Genomic DNA, 17364 nt, shown 5'->3' with positions numbered 1-17364 from the left:
ATAAAGAAACGTTTTTATTAAACATTTAAATAAATAGCAGTATTGTTGTGAAGTTTGTGCGCAAAGCAAAAGAGAGATTCGCTTTCGTCAATAGCATGGTCATGTGATTCCTTCCTCGCAGCCGGCAGTAGCGAGCAGCGGTTTGCGGTAGGTGTTTCTCTGCAATGGGTTGCGCTCTTTTTCTTTAGCGGATATATGGTGTTTGCTTTGCTTTCCTTATCTAATACTGGTGCTGCTTGCTCGTTTCGCAAAAAACTTTAGTTAGACGTAGTATAACGAAACCGAACTCTTTACTATCGCATAATTGTGGACTTCTGCATTGACCGAGTGTCAGTGCACAAACAGTCAGCGCCAGCATTTCAGCTGCTTTCTTGCTTCTCTGTGCCTGCGCAGAGAATCCCTCGTGTACAAACGCGTGGACTTAGGTTAGTCATGCCTCGCTGAATCGTTACAGCGAGTGGAAACCTACCTGAATCATTAGCGGAATGCTGGCCCCGTTATCTTTCATGGTACCGTCTCTCCTTGGCAGAAAGTAGTTTCTTCGGACCGTTCCCCGCCCCCTTCTTGCGAAAATGAGACCTGCTCTTAGGTGAAGCGATTCGGGTTTATTAGTAGCATGTTTACTGGCAGCAACCTATTTACGGGCGTAGTGTGCACGATATCGACGTTACACAAACCGCGGGCCCGCAGTCATGTGATGCACGGCGCTGAACTTGTTAGTGCTGCGGGCACGCTTGCCTTGCAAATTGTGTCCTTGGATCGGTCCTTCTGCGAAATATTGCTAATGGTATCCGAAAATAGTGCTTCGACTGAAGATTTTTTTAAATGGATAACTCTGAATTCTTGCGTATTCAGCTGATCATGAACCCGTGACTCTTACAGCGATCTGCTGCTAACCAACAAGTCGACATGTCGCTACCAAAGATCAAGAATGTGGAAAAAGAGTCGAATCTGGGATATGTGTATGCAGTTTCCGGCCCCGGTAAGCTACCTTTTTTTTCCCCAAAAAAACAAGCGCTTTTGAAATGTTGCTGCAATTTTTTTCGAGAATTAAAGAACCATTGCAGCTATGTGACAAACAGGTTTAGAAAAAGAAAGTTGCGCTTATTACAGATTATTATCTTCGTATCTGTGTAGAGAACTGAGATGGGAATGTGTGTTCAGTTGTTACAGCGGAACGGATGGCCGGAACTGCTATGTACGAGCTCGTACGCGTCGGTCACGAAGAACTGGTCGGCGAAATCATCAAGCTTGAAGGAGACATGGCCACCATCCAAGTCTACGAAGAGACCTGTGTCCTTTTTGCTTACTGACAGCTTCTCATCTTCAGGCATTTGCTCATGCTACATTGTTGCTCAATCAATCGTTCATTCTCCTTTAAATGACAGGAGATGACGTTCTTGCCAATGTCATTTGTGGTCCTTTGCACAGAATGCTCGCGGTGAGAATTTGCTACCAGTATTTTTTTCTTGAAAAGCGATTGGGCTTGTGCGAGGCAGTATGGAAGTGTTGCAGCTGTTGACTAAATTCGTCAGTGGTAATGCGAATGCTGAAACCTTAGTTAGTAAATGGGCAATAAACTAGTAAAGGAAAGTAGTAATCGTAAGCACTGCATTTGGCAGGGCTATGTGTGTTTAATCATGCAAAGGACTTGCCTTCTGTTCTTTAGAGCTAAAGCTGCTGGTACAACTACAGACCTCACCAGTGCATTTCTTACACATATTGACGACAGAGGGGTGAATGGGGAATAATAGTCCACTAGTGGTGGCTGTTTATAAAATGCGAGTGTGGGGCCTTAGAAAAACTTGCTGTTACTTGCTATTAAATTTGTAGCAAGGTTTTCAATAGTCAGTTTTTGCAGGACAGGTTCTTTAAATGGGTTTAGACTGCAATGTTATGCGAGAACTCCTTGACAGCCATAAACAGCTGGAGTCACTGTGGGTGATCCTGTGTTGAGAACAGGCAAGCCCCTCTCTGTGGAGCTGGGCCCTGGCATCATGAACAACATCTTTGATGGCATTCAGCGACCTCTCAGAGAGATTCATACGCTTTCTCACAGCATCTACCTGCCAAAGGGTGTCAGCACTCCGGCCCTGAGGCGGGATGTGCACTGGGAGTTCAAGCCCACCAACTTCAAGGTGAATTCACTTTGGATGCCATATTCGTTCTTATGGCCAGCCATTCAGAGTTTCTCTTGAATTCTTTTATGCTTGAAGATTCTTTGTGGCCCTATATGAAGCGGGTTTGAGACGTGAAATGCCATCTCTTAGCTCTCTACAGGTAGTTATGCCTCAGTTCAAAAGTTTCTTGAATGCAGCATTAGCAGAAAATATTCATTTCTGTCTTACAAGCAGCTTGGAGTGGAAATAAGTTGCCTACTTTCAAACATGTGACTCAGTGCACTGTTTTCAATGGCTGATTTCGTAGACTGATGAATAAGTATGAATATGTACCAAATTGCAACAAGCTTGTAGTTGGTCAAGGAAATAACCACACAAGCGAATGCAGTCACTTATTTTCATGATAGGTAAAACTAGCAATCCAGAATATAAAATGTAAAAATCAAGTGTTTGATATGACTGAGCACACACACTTTCAAGCTTTCCATTGTGACACATGCCGTGTTAATTAGTTAACGTCAAGAAACGCCCATGTTTTGATGAGATTGAAGCTAAACTTATCTGAAATAGAAAAGTTACAAGAGACTTTAGAGACTAAAGTAGTGAAAGGCGAAAGCCTGAGTGCCACATTCTGCTATGCAACTGGCACTAATTAGTAATAATTATTTGTTAGTTAATGAATTGATTAGTCAAACAGTAGGTGGTTAATTAACTATTCAGTTATCAGTTAGTTAATTATTGGAGTACTCAATTGGTCAATAATTAATCAGTCATTAATTAGTAATTGTTCACTGATTGGTATATGGCCATATAAGGCATGCATTTTGCACGTACTGTGGTGGTGCTCTGTGATTGGTCGAGACCTATAAGACGTCATCCCACCTGGGCCAATTGGAGCTGCCGCAAAAGCGGGACACATTTTGTTCACGGCAGCATGAGCAATTAAAGGCTTTTGCCTTAATAACTGCTAGGCATACCACATTTCCGGAGTTGGCTATACACATAGTTTCGTAAACTTACATGTGTGAAAAATGGAGAGAAACCATTACCTAAGAACTGGAAACAAAATGGGATTATATTGTAGTCTGTGTTGCCTAAAACAGTAAGGTGCATATTTATGCTTTCACCTGTTAAATATTTCTCACTATATTTCGTTTCTCTTGTGCTGTATTTTTGTATTGTGAACCAGACTGGCTAGCCTAGTCTGGAGTTGGGTGAGACTTCCACATCGGATGTCACTTGTCCCATCATAATGTGAAAGCTTTTTGAACTGGTAACATTTTTGTGCACCTTGGTATTTTCAGCATCTTTTGATTCAATAGCATTGACGTGATTGAGCACCTTTAATCATTAATAGGAATTTTCATAACTTGTGAAGTTGTGCTTGCGTGAGCTGCTCGTGCTTGTTTTTTTCCTGTTAGTATTTTCTTACTACTTTCTGAAGCCCCAAGTCTATGCAAACAAACTCCATGGCAGTGTACTATTGGATAATGGAAAGCACAATAATTTGTGACCTCGTAGTATCCACAATTGGAGCACGGTATCTAGTTTTAACAAAATGCTTAAAGCCCAGAATGAAGGATTTAGGCATCTCTTTTGAAAAGAAGCAAGATCCTGAAAGTATCTTGAACATGGTGTGGAGCACTGGCTTGGAAGAAGATGACTGTGATATATGCGGCTTTTATGCACCAGCATTTGCATGATAAATATTCAGCTGAAGCTACTGTGCTAGTGCAGTGTAATGGTTGAGTTTGTGAAATTCGATCTTTTCTTTTGACCGCACACATGTGTCTTCAAGCTTGGTACTAGAAGACTGTGGCACTGAAGTGCATATTCTTTTTTTTATCTTGACTTTTGGGTGACTTTTGTCTTGATCTCATAATAAAAAAGTGTAATGTTTCTTTCTTATTCTTTGTCTTACTTCTGCCACTGACTTTAATATCTGCTTGATGTAAGAAGTAAGACTGGTGCACGCGTGTATTTTTTTTTTTTCAGGAGATATCAATGGTAGAGGCATTAACGAAGGCCGAGGGATAATAGTAACACAAAGGTGTTGGGGGGCCCGTTTCTCTTTTTCAGGTCGGAAGTCATGTGACTGGTGGAGACATTTACGGCTTGGTTCAAGAGAACACTCTTCTCCAGCATAAACTCATGCTGCCTCCCAAGGCAAAGGGCACCATCACCTACATAGCGGAGCCCGGAAATTACACTGTGGTTGTAAGTGCTCTCTCTTAACTGAACGGGCATCAAGTGTTTTCGAGGCTGGTTGCTTTTGATCAGTGGTATCAAGAGGTGCAGGCTTTATTAAGGATACCTAACTTCTTTTGCAAAGCGATGCTCCACTTCACTTGACACGTGAGGCAGGTGACCATTTTACGCAGTGTTCAACACCAGTCTGTGCTTTGGTTCACTCAGTCATGGTCATGCACCATTACAAGTGGGAAGGAAAAAAAAAAAGTAGAAAGCAATGCATCATGGCTGCGCAATCTGCACATTTGCAGGGTTTACTAGCCAATTCTAGTGTGTAATCTGATGTCAACACATTTATGGTATCTTACTCTTTGCATGTGAGCTGTTCTGCCAATTAAAAATTTAGGCTGTAAGCTTTGGTAACAGATAGCCTGTGCTTCAGAGTAACTCACAAAATAAGACATGCTTTTGACAAGCAGCTGGTAAGTAACTATACTTAATTTATTAAGCACATGGTGTTAATTTTTCTTGGGGCCGCAGAATGCATGTTCTTGAATGCTGAGGTGAGATGCTTTGTGGCCACATCCTGACGACAGCCTTGCTGCACCTTTTCAGGACAAAATCCTCGAGACTGAATTTGACGGAGAGAAGAGTACCTACACAATGATGCAGGTGTGGCCTGTCCGTACTATGCGGCCCGTCACGGACAAACTTGCTGCCAACCATCCATTGCTGACAGGACAACGAGTGCTTGACACCTTGTTCCCGTAAGCAATTTATGTCATCAGCATACTGCTGCCCCCCAGAGCTCCCAAAAAATTCGGTGCAACTGTTTTGCAGGTTGCACACAACTTTGCGCGCATAATTAATTGCAGGTTTTAGCAGCATTTAGGGCACGAGTTCTCAATGAGCCCAGGTTGAATGAGTCTTGACGCAGTGCCTCTGTTTCTCATGCCGTGGGCATCCAGTGTGCGTATGTGCTGTATGCTTGTGTTATCATAAATTTGTGTTGGATGAATTTTTAGATAAGATGAACAGTATGGGATTATTTGCATCGTTTCTAACAGAACTGAGTAAGACGTAGCTTAAAACGAACTTTCGCAGGTCCTTGGGCTAAAATGAGCTTCTGTATAGCAACCACTAACCATTGCGGCTCTGTGCCTTTGCACAGCAACTTGTCCGCAAGGCACTGTTGTAGGAAAATGCATAAAGTGGAAAAACATACGGTGGAAAGGAAATACATAAACTTTGCATGAAAAACAGCCTCACGCAACAAAGGAGTTGACAAAAGCAGTCTAAGCAGGTTCGCATGCTACTGACCAGTAATGAGAAGTGTGCACGCTCTTGCAGAGACAGGTGACCCGAAGAATGAGAACATAAGCAGCCATTCAGAAGGCGTGCTTAGCGTCGCATAGAGGCCGCCATAGTTTCTAAATTTTTGCACATTTTGGCTGTAGATATATGGTTCTGAGGATGGCAGAGTTGTGGTGAAAAAAGTTTTCCAGTAATCGTAACTTTGTGAGCAGCAGCATAGCAGTAGAGGTATTGTGGCCAAGAATCGGCCTTTTCTTTTTTTGCAGATTTGACATTTTTTTGCTGCTCACAATCACAAAAACATTTTCTCGAGTCACTTCTGGGCTGTTATCGAAGGAAATGTTTTGAGGTGGGGTCGAAAAAAGCATCACAAATTTCAAATCTGCTGTTTTACAAAATATCTTACCTTATGAGACATTTGTGATTCGGTCGCCAGGCGCACCCCCGATAAGGGAATGACTGGTGGCTACCCTGCTCGGCAGCTTTGAAGCACTTGGGGCAAGGCAAAGAGCAAAACTAGAAAAGAAAGCACTTTCACACAAAGATAGCTGCTGCCGGATGCAGTGACAAAAATCAACTGAAAATAAAATGATAATCATGTAGATCAGCAACATTTTTAGTAGGATCTGAGCTTGTTTCATGCAGTCAGGTAACGGTGGGCATAAACTCTGCCTTGGTCATAACAATGTGTGCTAGTGGTTTAATGTTCAGGTACCTTAAGACGTCTCTGAAAAAGGGTTATAAAAAATGCCTATCAAATGCATTTTGTGGAGCAACGGTCACTGAGTGTGCATGCCGCTCACAAGTCCTCAATGAGCAGGTAGTTTACGAGTGATTTTCTAAAGTCTCTATTCGTTCACCTTGTGGGAACCACGGCACTGTTCTTTTGTGCGAATTATTTCTCTGAGCATATTGTAACGTACCGTTACACAAAATGCACTCTGGTACCAAGGAACACCGACAACCAGTTAGGTCAGCACGAGACGGAGCAGTCCCACTTCGTCGTCGTTCCCCAATCGCCCGTTCAATTCTCCGTCGTCGTCTTTGAATGGCATGTGTTAATATAAGGCTAGCGTGAAACTACCATGAAGGGGCTGTCATTGGCTAAGCATGGATATACGCGCAGAAGCACAATTTAGGACTCATTTAGTCCCAAGTTTTGCTTTGTTTAGCTTTTATTTTTCGAATATTGCCATGTTTAGCCAAGTATTTAACGAGTTCGTAGGCTTTTATTTGGATGAGTGAGGCCTAACTGAGGTCTTTAGTGCAACCTTGTCAAATGAGATGAAGACTACATCTGAAGTGCAGCGTGCAAGTCTGGAAGCTTAGCATTTGAAGAGACTGGCTGTCGAGGTGTCGCAGTGGTCTAAAACAGTTGACTGCGAAGCTGGGATAGTGTTATGCAAACAGTCACAAACTGTCACAAATCTGTCACAAACCGACCAATTAGCCCCGCTGCATCTGTCTATTCTGACTGGCAGACATGTCGACCAGAAGAAACGGGGGCTAATCGACAGGTATGTGCCAGTGTTGGGGATGTGGTCGTAACATAATTTGGCCTAGATTTCCATGACTCGGGTAATGATTTGGCATTACAAAAAATTGGAAGGCCACACAAATTCTGCCTTCAAGGGACTGATGCATTATTGTTAATGGCTCCTGTTGTAGATTTTGAGTAAATGCAGTTTCCTACTAGTTAATTGCTGATCCTTTAGCCTTAGCCTTTAGTCACCTGATCCCTTAGTTTTTGCGTATATCCAGTATATACAGTCGAACCCGGATATATCGAACTCAAAGGGGATAGCGAAATAGTTCAATATATCGATAATTCGATATACCAAAATCGGCTTGTGACGGCACTTACGATGCGAAAAAACTATACCGTATTTGTCGCATAATCAACCCACTCGCATAATGAACCCATCATCCACGTTTACACCCGAGAATTTGAAAAAAAAAAGAAAAATGCGTTGAGGCCAGCTCGCTCACATGCATGCGACTGAGCGATCTCAGCGACAAGCGGCAGCGACCGAGCGAAAATTTTCAAACTTGTTGGAACTGCATTCCTCTCGCCGCTCGAGCCACCGCGGCAGCTCAAAAGGTTTCTGTGTCGCCGCGGCGGCAGACTGCCGCGAGCATTTTCGCTTGCATGTCGATGGCGCGCTTCAGTCCGTTTCGGTCGTCTCATCCACAGCTCATTGGCAGCGTGCCAAGATGCTGCGCAGCGATAACGTCAGGGCGCGTTTATCTTTTGATAGCTCCTGCGGTGACGGGGAGCGAACTTGGCAGAGTGCCCGTGATGGCTTGATTGCACAAGCCTGGTTCGATTTATCACGCCGCGCTTGGGGCGGGCGTCATGATCGCAGCAGCTGACCGCGTGCGTTCGCTGATTCATACATGCAAGGATAAACGTCCGCAGGCGCTATAGCCACGTCAGCCGCCGCACCGCCGCACGCATAGGGTTCGCAACACATGCTGGAGAAAGCGTCCGACGTCTGCCGAAAACGGGCTGAGCTGGCTTGGCGCATGCGTTGCGCGTGCTGAAGGAGAGAGATAGCTCGGCAAAAGAATGGGCACACCCACGCACATGGCTTGCAAACGTCGTGTTGACGCGCGGGAAACGACAACTGCAGATGCGCGCACCTTTGGGGAATGGGCGCGGCGCTGCAAAGACCAGCCGTCGCCTCTCATTCCTTCCGCGCGTGGCTTGAAAACATCACGCAGCAAACGGCCAAGGGTGATGCGATCGTCTTTGGGGAAGGCACACTTTCCAGTGCGTAGTGTGGAGTTCAATATATCGAATGACCGGTGAAATTGAGTTCGATATATGACGCGGCTTTCCTATACTTTTACATGGGATTTTCAAGGGGATATTTCGTGAGTTCGATATAACTGAAATTCGATATATCCAGGTTCGATATAACCGGGTTCGACTGTATTCATTAACGTGCAGTGATAACCAATGTGAAAGGGCTTTTAGCATAGATGCCTATAAAGCCCTGCATTAACCAAGCCTTACAGACGTTCCTGTATGGCCTAAAGGCAGTGTGTCTTCCTTGTCGCCCAAGATACCTGGAAGGCTCGGTTCCCATCTCATTTGAGAAGCATTAGTTGCAGCTCCTGCTGTCTCATGCGGTCTCATGACATCACACATTCCGCTCAACACCAGTGCCCGACCATGTCACCTTCATGGCAGGGATTTTTCGTTCACAACATCAACGCTGAATTTTCTGCAGATTGAGGCCTTTAAGGCTATTGTATGGTTACTTGTGAGAGGCAGAATCTTATCACTTGTTTACTTTGTAGTGCCAGTGTTTTTACTGTATGAGAGTTCACTGTTGCAGGATTGCACAATATTCGTACCTTGTAATATTTCAGAATGAATTAGGTATGTTCACTGCAAGGGTACCTCCAACAACTCTGGTCATACCTGTTTTGCACTGGCTCTGGCCACCTGACTGCTAAAATTTTGTCTAATCTCATCGCTTGACTTCAGATGGATGAGTTGGGGAAAAGGGCTAAATTTCTTATGAGCCAGACTAGAGACATGACTTCTGCAGCATTGGCCATTTGGGGCTTCAAATTCTGGCTCTTTTGTGCCTTTGCCACATGCACTGTTGCATGATAATTTCCCCTTTTTTTCACCTTGTCCTCTAGATGTGTCCAGGGAGGCACAACTGCCATTCCTGGTGCCTTCGGTTGTGGGAAAACCTGCATATCACAAGCCCTTTCCAAGTATTCCAACAGCAATGTCATTGTGTATGTCGGTTGCGGAGAGCGTGGCAATGAGATGTCTGAAGTACTCAGGGACTTCCCTGAGGTAAGCACGTCTCCTAAAGTTTCCTGTTCTCTCTATTTTTGTGCAGTGTTTAGCTTGGTCCTGTGTAGGTACAACGCGTGCGACTTTTCCTGATGTACACTCGAATATACAGACAGGACAGACCGTGTATAGCACATTTCAAGGTGGAATACTTAGTCTGACTTAACTTATGCTTAAAGGGACACTAAAGACACTCAAATATGCTATCAAAATCCGATAAACGCCATTTGGTGCTACTGCCACCGCATATCTGGCAGCAAGATATCGATTTATTGCTGAGATATTGCGATAAGAAGTTAGGGTTTTTGTTGTTCCCGCCGGTGCGTAGTAGGGTAGGATGACGCGCACTATGGCACAAGAGGAGACTCCGTGATTGTTGGCGCGCGGGAAGTGGAGAATACTTCGCAGATGCGTGCCGAGTCATGATCTTCATTCGATACGCACTTAGGGTAGGCGCATCTGCTGCTCCGAGCTCATATTTCAGGCGTCACTGGTCCAAAATGAAATTGTCCGAGCACGCGTGAAGTGCCTGCACCGGAACATAACCGAAACTGAAGTGGACGCCTGTGGCACGCCGCGAAGATTATTTTTTTATTTGCCTTGCAACATTTACGTTGTCTTTTTGCCGTCATTTACATTTGATAAAAGCATGTTATCATATTCGAGATAAAACCTACTACCGCATTCAAACGGGCCACATAATTCGCATTTGTCAGCCTCCGGGATCCCTTGCGCGTCACGTGGTTTGTAGTTGCGAGTCTCGGCCATTTCGGCTGTGGCAGTGACACCTGTATTCCTGTTCTTCCTCTTTACTACCTTATAACAGCTCTGTTTTCAGTAAGAGTGGCTTTTTTGCAACCAGGAACTGACATTCTATCGAAGCAAGCCCGCTTCACTTTTCTCTTCAGTGTTCCTTAAGAGATTGAGGAATAGAGCTCAGCCAGCAGCAGGTGTTGCCACTCGCTGCATAGCTTTTATATAAGTATCGGGAGTTTTCACTGGTTTTGCTTCGTGCATCTGTAAAATTGGTTTCCATTTTGCGTGTGTGCTTACATGTAGTGTCACCCTCAAAGGGGAATTGGCGAGAGAGGGGATTAACTGAGGGCTGGCTGTAGTGGCTCAGTGGTTAGGGTGCTCACATACTGAGCTGGAGGCCAGTTGCCAACCCTAGTTGTGGAGGCAGCAGGCAGGGGAAAGGTAAGGCGCCTTGTTTACTGTTCGACCCCAGGTGTAAAAAAATTACCCCTAATGTCTCCCACCACAGTGTCCTTTATATATAGCTTGAGTAGCTTTTGGGGCATCAAGCCCTCACAAAACAAACAAAAACAAATTTAATTGAAAATGTTTTTTTTCTAGCCCGCATGGCCATTCTTTTCAGCTTAGCCTCAGCTCAAGAGAACACTTCCTTGCCCATGCCCTATTGATAGCCTCCTATTGATCAGAAAGTTTTCGTTATTCAGAAATATGCGAATAGAAATAATCGCAGTATATCACATGCAGTAGCTTACAACCTAATAATATTCTTATGCTTGAGGTCAGTCATACGCAAAACGTTACTACCTTTATAGTCCTTTATATATAGCTTAAGTGGCTTTTGGGGCATCAAGCCCTCACAAAACAAACAAAAACAAATCTAATTGAAAATGGCTTTTTTGTAGCCCGTATGGCCATTCTTTTCAGCTCAGCCTCAGCTCAGGGGAACACTTCCCTGCCCATGCCCTATTGATAGCTTTCTATTGCTGGCTTCAAAATCATATTTTCTCACTTTCGAAGCACTACTGGACGGATAAAGCTAATCCAGAGGGTAGTAAAACTGTTTTCTCTTTTTTTTTTCCTCCACATGGGATATAAAATTCCTCTAGATTAAGGTCAGGTAATACACATGCATTTACATCATGGAGCCAGCGTTGTATGCCACTGTGCCCCGTAAGCGGCATGTTTTCTCGGAGAGGGATGCATCTTAAGACAAACTTTTGGACTGTGACAGCAGGAGTGACAGAGAAGGCAACTTAATTTGTCAGATTTTGGCATGGACAGTGAAACCGCATGAAGCCTTCCCCGAATGCCTTCAGGCATCCGCCACTAAGTTTTTTTTCCTTTCTGAACCATTTTGTGGTGGCCACAAGCTTGTCTAAAGATGTTTTGTGTGTTGTAAAGGCTGTACTCTTAATCTGCAATGTGTCTCAGCCCCTATTGGGAGGGATCGCTTGTGGGCAGCCGGCCATATAGAGAATTTCGCCTTACGCTACAAAAACACCAGATGTCGACCTTGGCACTGCTTTGTCCGCTGGCATGGCATTCACTAACAATCATATTTTTCTGCCTAAACCAAAACTCACAGTTCATAAAACGTGGAACCTTGCCGTAGTGGTGCAGTGGTTAGTGTGCTCAACTGCTCTTGCTGAGGATGGGAGATGAATCCTGGCTGTGCGGCGGCTGATTTTCTTGGTGGAGGCGAAAAGCAAGGTGTCCGTGGGCTGTGATATTTTCAGTGCATGTTAAAGAACTCCAGATGGTCGAAATTTCTATAGTCTCCACTATGCGACTCATTGCCAAAGTCGTTTTAGAACATTAAACCCCATAAACGGATACCTAAACCATATTGCCACCTAGCGTTGCCAGGTGGCGCATGCCTGAGGTGTGAAAGGAGGACGAAGTGGAAAAGGACGACAAAGTGTCGCTTGCACGTTTGCGTCTGTGCTGCTGTGCTGTTGTCTGGGCTACCCCCTGCTATCATTGGTATCCTTAGTCACCGTGTACGTGACATTCTGGTGGAGGTGCGTGTTAGAGTGTTCTGGTGGAGTGTTGATAATTGCTGATACAACGCACAAGTCCCTCCTGCAGAAATTCTTTTTTGTGTGTGGGTGTGTTACCTATGTAGAAAGAAGTTGACGTTTCAGTACTTTTTTTTCTTTGTAGTTGCAGCTTTGTTTATGTAAAATTTTATTCATAGCTTCTTGTATCATCATGTTGATTGAAACTAATATCACTGGGAAGAGTTTTCTCCTTCAAAATTTAATGCTATATATATACACTTTGATATCAAGCATGCACTGTTAAATCGAAAAAAAAAAAAAAATACTGTAAAATTCAGACTATGCGCCCCCACTAGCTTCAGTGCTAATTTCACATTTCTACACCATTCTATGAAAGTGGCCCCGCTCCGTGCCCTTAACTCATCGCAGCCAGCAGTACTGAACAGCCCCATCCAGTACACAAAACGTCACAAAAAAATGACACCTGTACGGTGCTGACTCGTCTGGATGCACACATGCCCTAGTTGTTGATGGAGAGTGTCGGGTGACTACCGTGAGTGAGACAACCCATGCGCACGAGCCAATGAAATGTCTGCTCTCTAGGCGGAAGCTGACACCGAAATGGAATACAGTGAAATCTTGTTACTACGAACACCACATCAATGAATTGTTCAAATTAACAAATTTTTTTAAGAATTCGCAGCAGATTTTTTGTGTTCAATGTAAAACTATTTCAGAATTACGAATTTCGATACAGTGTATATTTCAGAATAACATACATATTTTATTCTTCTAATATCTAGGAACATCAATATTATGAATTCAGCTAAAATTAACTGCACCGCAGCTTTCAACTCTCGCGTGAAACAGAAACCGCCGTTTCTTAGTTGACGGTCTGTGGGCTGCAGCTATCATCTTCAGCATATCTAGTGCCAACTCTTCGCGCCACCACAAAGCTGTGGTTTAATATGCAGTATCCACCAGGTCTAGCTGCCTGCCTTTTTTATTCCTGTTCATTTTTTTATTCCTGTTTCATTTTCATTTTTTTGTCTTGTTCGAGATCGGATGATGACTGCAGCTAGTGAAGCGCCAAGAAGATAGGAAAGCAGCTTTCACTGCAAGATAGCGGTGTAAGGAAAAAGTGAATTGGTCTCTGCAGACAGCTAGCATTGCCCCATCGATCGCCGCTATCATTTTGAAAAACAGACAAGATTTTCAAACTTCATGAGCACTGAAGATGTCATATCTAACTCTGGTGTTTTCAGTCTTTCTTTCCACATGGATAAAGTTTGTATTTTCATTCTTATTTTCATCGCTCGTGCAAACACACACCTGATAAGGTGTTGTGCAAAGTGAAGGTTGTATGTGCTGTAGTGGTATAATGTAGTGCGGGGTCGTGTTTGCTGCGCACGGTAGAAGGAAATAACCAATTTATTAAAATAAATCAACTTTGGAGTTAATGCAGTAGTTTCATTTGAGGTTTTGCTTGTCTACACATGTGCCTACTGCAAAGGTACGTCATTTTCATACCTAGGTTCTACCGCTGGCTTATGATCGCAGATTTTTCATGAGTACAATGATATTTCAAAATAACGAATGACTTTTTGTGGTCCCGCGGGATTTGTTATATCTAGATTTGACATGACAATCGTTAACATACATAAATGGCATGCAGAGAGATTGTCGGCGCCAGCACACGTATCCCTCAAAAGGGATACTCATAAAAAATTTTGCCACTAATATTCTCGGACACGGATATAGATAGAACACCGGGACTGAAGTAATGTGGTGCTCAATAGAAATATACTCAAGTAGAAAGTAATTATTTTCCTGTCTTTTTAGTGTAGTTTGTATGCTGCAACGCTCAGAAGTTGACCATGAGACAGGGTAAAATATACGTAGTGTTGTACCTGATTATCGATGGTGGTACTGCCGGTGGGCATGACATCTTGAAGCCTTGCTTGCGGGCTGGATGAGGCAAGGCAAAGGGATGTCTGCATGACATGAGGTTGTGCCGTGGAGTAACAATTTGGTACTTCCTTTTTATTTGGCACTTCTTTAGGCTCTGTTGCTCGAGTTTGCCCATGTTTGTTCATGAATGTTGACAAATGTTCTGCTATGTTTTATTTCATTCCAGAGTTAAGTAGTGTAGGCCACATTAAGTGGAATTGTGCTGGAGTTTGGGGGGGTTCTGGTACTGTTTTCTGAACTCTCTCTTCGTTTGTTCCAGCTTAAGATTGAGAAGGATGGGAAGCAAGTGACCATCATGGACCGTACAACTTTGGTTGCGAACACATCAAACATGCCTGTAGCTGCCCGTGAGGCATCCATTTACACAGGTAGGACATTTTGATGGTACTTGGGGATGCTGTTTCTTTTTTCAGTGGAATTTCGACATGCTTTCATTTCTCCAGGGTTTTGCCTCAAGAAGCATAGTGTGAAAAAGCATTTGCACAACCTGGTTGCGTAGTTGTAGACATTCCTGGAGGACACATTCCAGAAAGGAGACTTTTATTCTTTGGTTGATGTTACAAAATTTGCAAAGTGGATTCATGTCGACTGGAGATAGTTTGTGACATATAATAGAACCATGACATTATATTTCTCATTGCAGTGTTCGACATACAGTAAAACTACGCTATATTTCTCAGTGCATTGTTACAGCCCTGTGCTTATGCAGCTACCAGGGAATCCCATTCAGTACAGTACAACCTCGATGTAACGAGCTTCAATTTAACGAAATCCCCGATGTAACGAAGTTGTTCAGTTTCTGTAACTTTGGGCGCATAAAACACAATGTAGTTTTAGCCCCCTATAACGAAGTAAATTTCGTCGAACTTTCAATGTAACATGATTTAGTTGAAGGCTCAATGCCTGAGCAAAGGTGTACCATGAACCTGGACAGTTGCGAGCAGCGCCCATCAAAGCGCACATAGCCTGAAAACAAGCGCAGCGCGGCCAAGGTAGGTCCACCTTGACACGGTGGCGCAGCAGAGCAGAGCGCGCTTAAAAACGTGACGATGATAATGATAATACGACGGGTCATACGCTATGCCATCCGATGTACTAGTGTGCGGGAGACGCAAACATGGTGTTGAGCAACTGCACTAGGCGGCACGAGCATCGGCCCAGTTTAGGCGCCGTGGTGCAGCATCCAGGCTCCCTGCCCAGTCTATGCCTATTTTTTGCGCAGTGCATGTGTGCGTGCACTGTGTGTGCATTTGTTTGTTGTCGCATGACTGGTGACCTGTCCCTCGTCATCGTCGTAGTCGGGACGCTTGTCTGGCGGCTCCGTTCCAGCAGCTTAAATGGCAAATGAAAAGTGCTCTCTCTAGAAGTGAAGGCCAGCATACTGGATGCCGTTGCGAAGGGCGAAAAGAAGATGTTGCCGCAAATTTTGGGATACCACAAAGTTCGCTCTCCACGATTTTGAGCCCCAAGCAATCCATCGACTCCTTAAAAAAGGGGACAAGCAGCCAGTGGAAAAGGTTGAAGGCAGCTACCTATGAAGATGTGGATAAAGCCGTTTTAAAGTGGTTCATGTCAACTCAGGCGCAAAACATTCCCATCGGTGGCGCGGTCCTGTGTGATTCCTGTGTCCTCGTGACAGAAGAGGTGATCACGGAATCCATCCTGAACGAAGTGGTTCAGGAATTGCAAGGTGAGAGTGACGGTGAAACGAAAAATCAGGACGAGTGTAATGACGTCCCCACCTCCCGTGAAGTGGTCGATGCGATTGACGTTCTAAGGCGTTTCGCGGGTGGCTCTGCAGAAGAGGAAGAGGCTATGCAGTCGTTGCGGGCCTATGAACAGTGCATAACGCCATTGTTGAATGCAAGGAAGACTCGAAAGAAAGTGACTGACTACTTTACCCACAAATAAAAGTTCTCTCGTGTGTGCTTCGCACCAGCAACACCATTTGAGAATTTTTTTGCATGTTAAGGGCCTAACTTCGACGTAACGAAATTTCAATGTAATGAATTCAAGCGCCGATTTTACCGACTGTAACGTATATATGCTGTTTCTGTTTTATGGGTGTATGTAAAGTTGTGATTTTTGACAGGGCACGAAGTACGTAGTGTTGTGTATAATGATGGTGGGCTTACAAAGCATTTTACAACACTTTTTTTTTGCTGATCTCGCTCATTCTCCTTGCAGGCATCACGCTTTCAGAGTACTTCCGTGACATGGGGAACCATGTGGCCATGATGGCAGACTCCACCTCCCGTTGGGCTGAGGCATTGAGAGAAATTTCTGGGCGACTGGCTGAAATGCCGGCAGGTCAGTGTTGACTTTATGTAGTGCGAGTGTTCCTGGTGTCAATCCTTTTCGTAAAATGATGCCAGACTAGTTCAGCATTCTTGAATGGCTGTCATAAAAGGGTGACATTGGGTCGAGTCTGCGCCTTCGTTTCGTTGTTGCTCGCTTTGTGATGAAACAATTTTGGACACGTGTTTTAATTTAGTTGCGGCAATGTGGTACCACTCATGGGGAGCAGGGAATGGCGTCATAATGCAAGCTTTAAGCATGGATAGCGAGTGTTCCACTTTTGAAGTGGTGTCTAGCAAAGGAAAAAATGAAAAAAAAGTTGTTTGCTATTCACAAGGCAATCCCTCCCTATCGCTGCATATGTGAAGCACGCTCGAGAGCTATAATGAAAGATGAAAAGTGTGACCGGTCTGTGACCGCACATGATTGAAGCATTGCTTTTCTGTGCCTCATACTCGTGCGGTGCAGAGGCTGCCAGCATGGCCCAGAAATTGAGGCGTTGCATAGAGAAGGTACCTCGCACGTCGAGAAAGCGCCGCATTTTATTGATTTTGATGAATTTTGACCTTTTGTGTACAGTCAGGTGCCACCGAACAAAGATGGTGTTGATATTTGTATAAATTTTGTTTTCCTGGGTGCTAGCATATCTGTTTGTGCGAGAGGTGAGACTTCACATTTATACCAAACTTCTAAATTTAAAAATTTTTCATTTTTGGTGTTTTGTTTTGAGCATCTTACAGCATCTTTTCCTTAGGTTTTCTAGCGCAATTTCTTCAGGAATCTTTATGCATACATTTAAGATGAATATCGATTATAGTGAAGAAATGTTCGGTCAAAATCTGGCTTTATTTGGTTCAACTGTAGTCGTATTTTCTTTCCACTCAACAATTTCAAG

The 17364-nt window shown here is 44.0% G+C and overlaps 1 protein-coding gene across 2 annotated transcripts in view; it reads left to right on the top strand.

Moving 5' to 3' along the window:
* Positions 1-17364, top strand: part of LOC146186102 (V-type proton ATPase catalytic subunit A-like) — a 30740-nt gene continuing 13376 nt past the window's right edge. The window contains exons 1-9 of one of the 2 annotated variants that reach the window (XM_084607033.1): positions 1-147; positions 883-982; positions 1165-1293; positions 1927-2138; positions 4200-4337; positions 4926-5077; positions 9282-9444; positions 14431-14539; positions 16359-16481. In XM_084607033.1, coding sequence (XP_084463159.1) covers positions 910-982; positions 1165-1293; positions 1927-2138; positions 4200-4337; positions 4926-5077; positions 9282-9444; positions 14431-14539; positions 16359-16481 — 1099 coding nt within the window. In that variant the 5' untranslated portion in view covers positions 1-147; positions 883-909. Of the gene's footprint in view, positions 148-227; positions 426-882; positions 983-1164; positions 1294-1926; positions 2139-4199; positions 4338-4925; positions 5078-9281; positions 9445-14430; positions 14540-16358; positions 16482-17364 lie in introns of those variants that run through there. The other variant, XM_084607034.1, reaches the window with a different exon arrangement.

This window comes from Amblyomma maculatum, chromosome 6 (assembly GCF_055883805.1).
Source record: "Amblyomma maculatum isolate TAMU_Amacu chromosome 6, ASM5588380v1, whole genome shotgun sequence".
Taxonomy (NCBI): domain Eukaryota; kingdom Metazoa; phylum Arthropoda; class Arachnida; order Ixodida; family Ixodidae; genus Amblyomma; species Amblyomma maculatum.
This window is presented reverse-complemented; position numbering and strand designations above follow the sequence as displayed.